At 61.2% G+C, this 802-nt stretch overlaps 1 protein-coding gene across 1 annotated transcript in view; it reads left to right on the forward strand.

Annotated features, from left to right (window-relative positions):
* LOC104468703 (placenta-specific gene 8 protein-like) overlaps positions 1–802 on the forward strand; it is an 8,298-nt gene extending 7,496 nt beyond the window's left edge. Inside the window, 3 exon segments of the mRNA XM_010082926.1 lie at positions 5–37; positions 476–600; positions 695–802. Of these exon segments, the coding sequence (XP_010081228.1) occupies positions 5–37; positions 476–600; positions 695–802 (266 nt within the window).

Genomic DNA, 802 nt, shown 5'->3' on the forward strand with positions numbered 1-802 from the left:
ACAGGGCGGATGGCCTGCTGCACCGACTGCAGCGTCTGTGAGTCCCTTGGGCGATGCCGTCCCTCGGGCGATGCTGTCCCTCGGGTGATGCCGTCCCTCGAATGATGCCGTCCCTCGAGCCATGCCATCCCTTGCGCGATGACGTCCCTTGGGTGATTCCATCCCTTGGGTGATGCCATCCCTCGGGCCATGCCATCCCTTGTACGATGCTGTCCCTTGTACAATGCTATCCTTTGGGCGGTGCTGCCAGTGCCATCCCCTTGGGTGATGCTGTCCCTTGGGTGATGCCGTCCCTCAGGTGCCAGCAGTGACCTGCTGCGGTTGGTCCCGCTGCTCTCTTAGGATGCTTCTCTCCCCTCTGCTGCTTGGGTGGGCAGTGTGATACCTACAGCCCAGTGCTCCCAGTTCCCCCTCCGGTGCCGGTGGTGCCGGGCGGGAAGAGCCTCACCCTCCGCTGTGTTTCTCCCCTTGCCAGGCTGCTGCGGAACTTTCTGCTTCCCCTGCCTGGGCTGCCAGGTGGCCGGGGACATGAATGAGTGCTGCCTGTGCGGGACCAGCGTGGCCATGAGAACCCTCTACCGCACCCGATACAACATCCCGGTCAGTGGGTCACCCACCCCTCGCCATGCTGCTTCTCTGAGCCGAAACGAATGCTTTGGGAAGCCGACATCCCTAACCCATTTCCTCCTGACAGGGGTCCATTTGCTCTGACTTCTGTATCACCATGTGGTGCCCCGTGTGCTCCGTTTGCCAAATTAAGAGAGACATCAACCGGAGGAGGCAGATGGGCATATTCTGGTAA

The sequence above is a fragment of the Pterocles gutturalis genome, unplaced genomic scaffold (genome assembly GCF_000699245.1).
Source record: "Pterocles gutturalis isolate BGI_N339 unplaced genomic scaffold, ASM69924v1 scaffold7760, whole genome shotgun sequence".
Lineage (NCBI taxonomy): Eukaryota > Metazoa > Chordata > Aves > Pterocliformes > Pteroclidae > Pterocles > Pterocles gutturalis.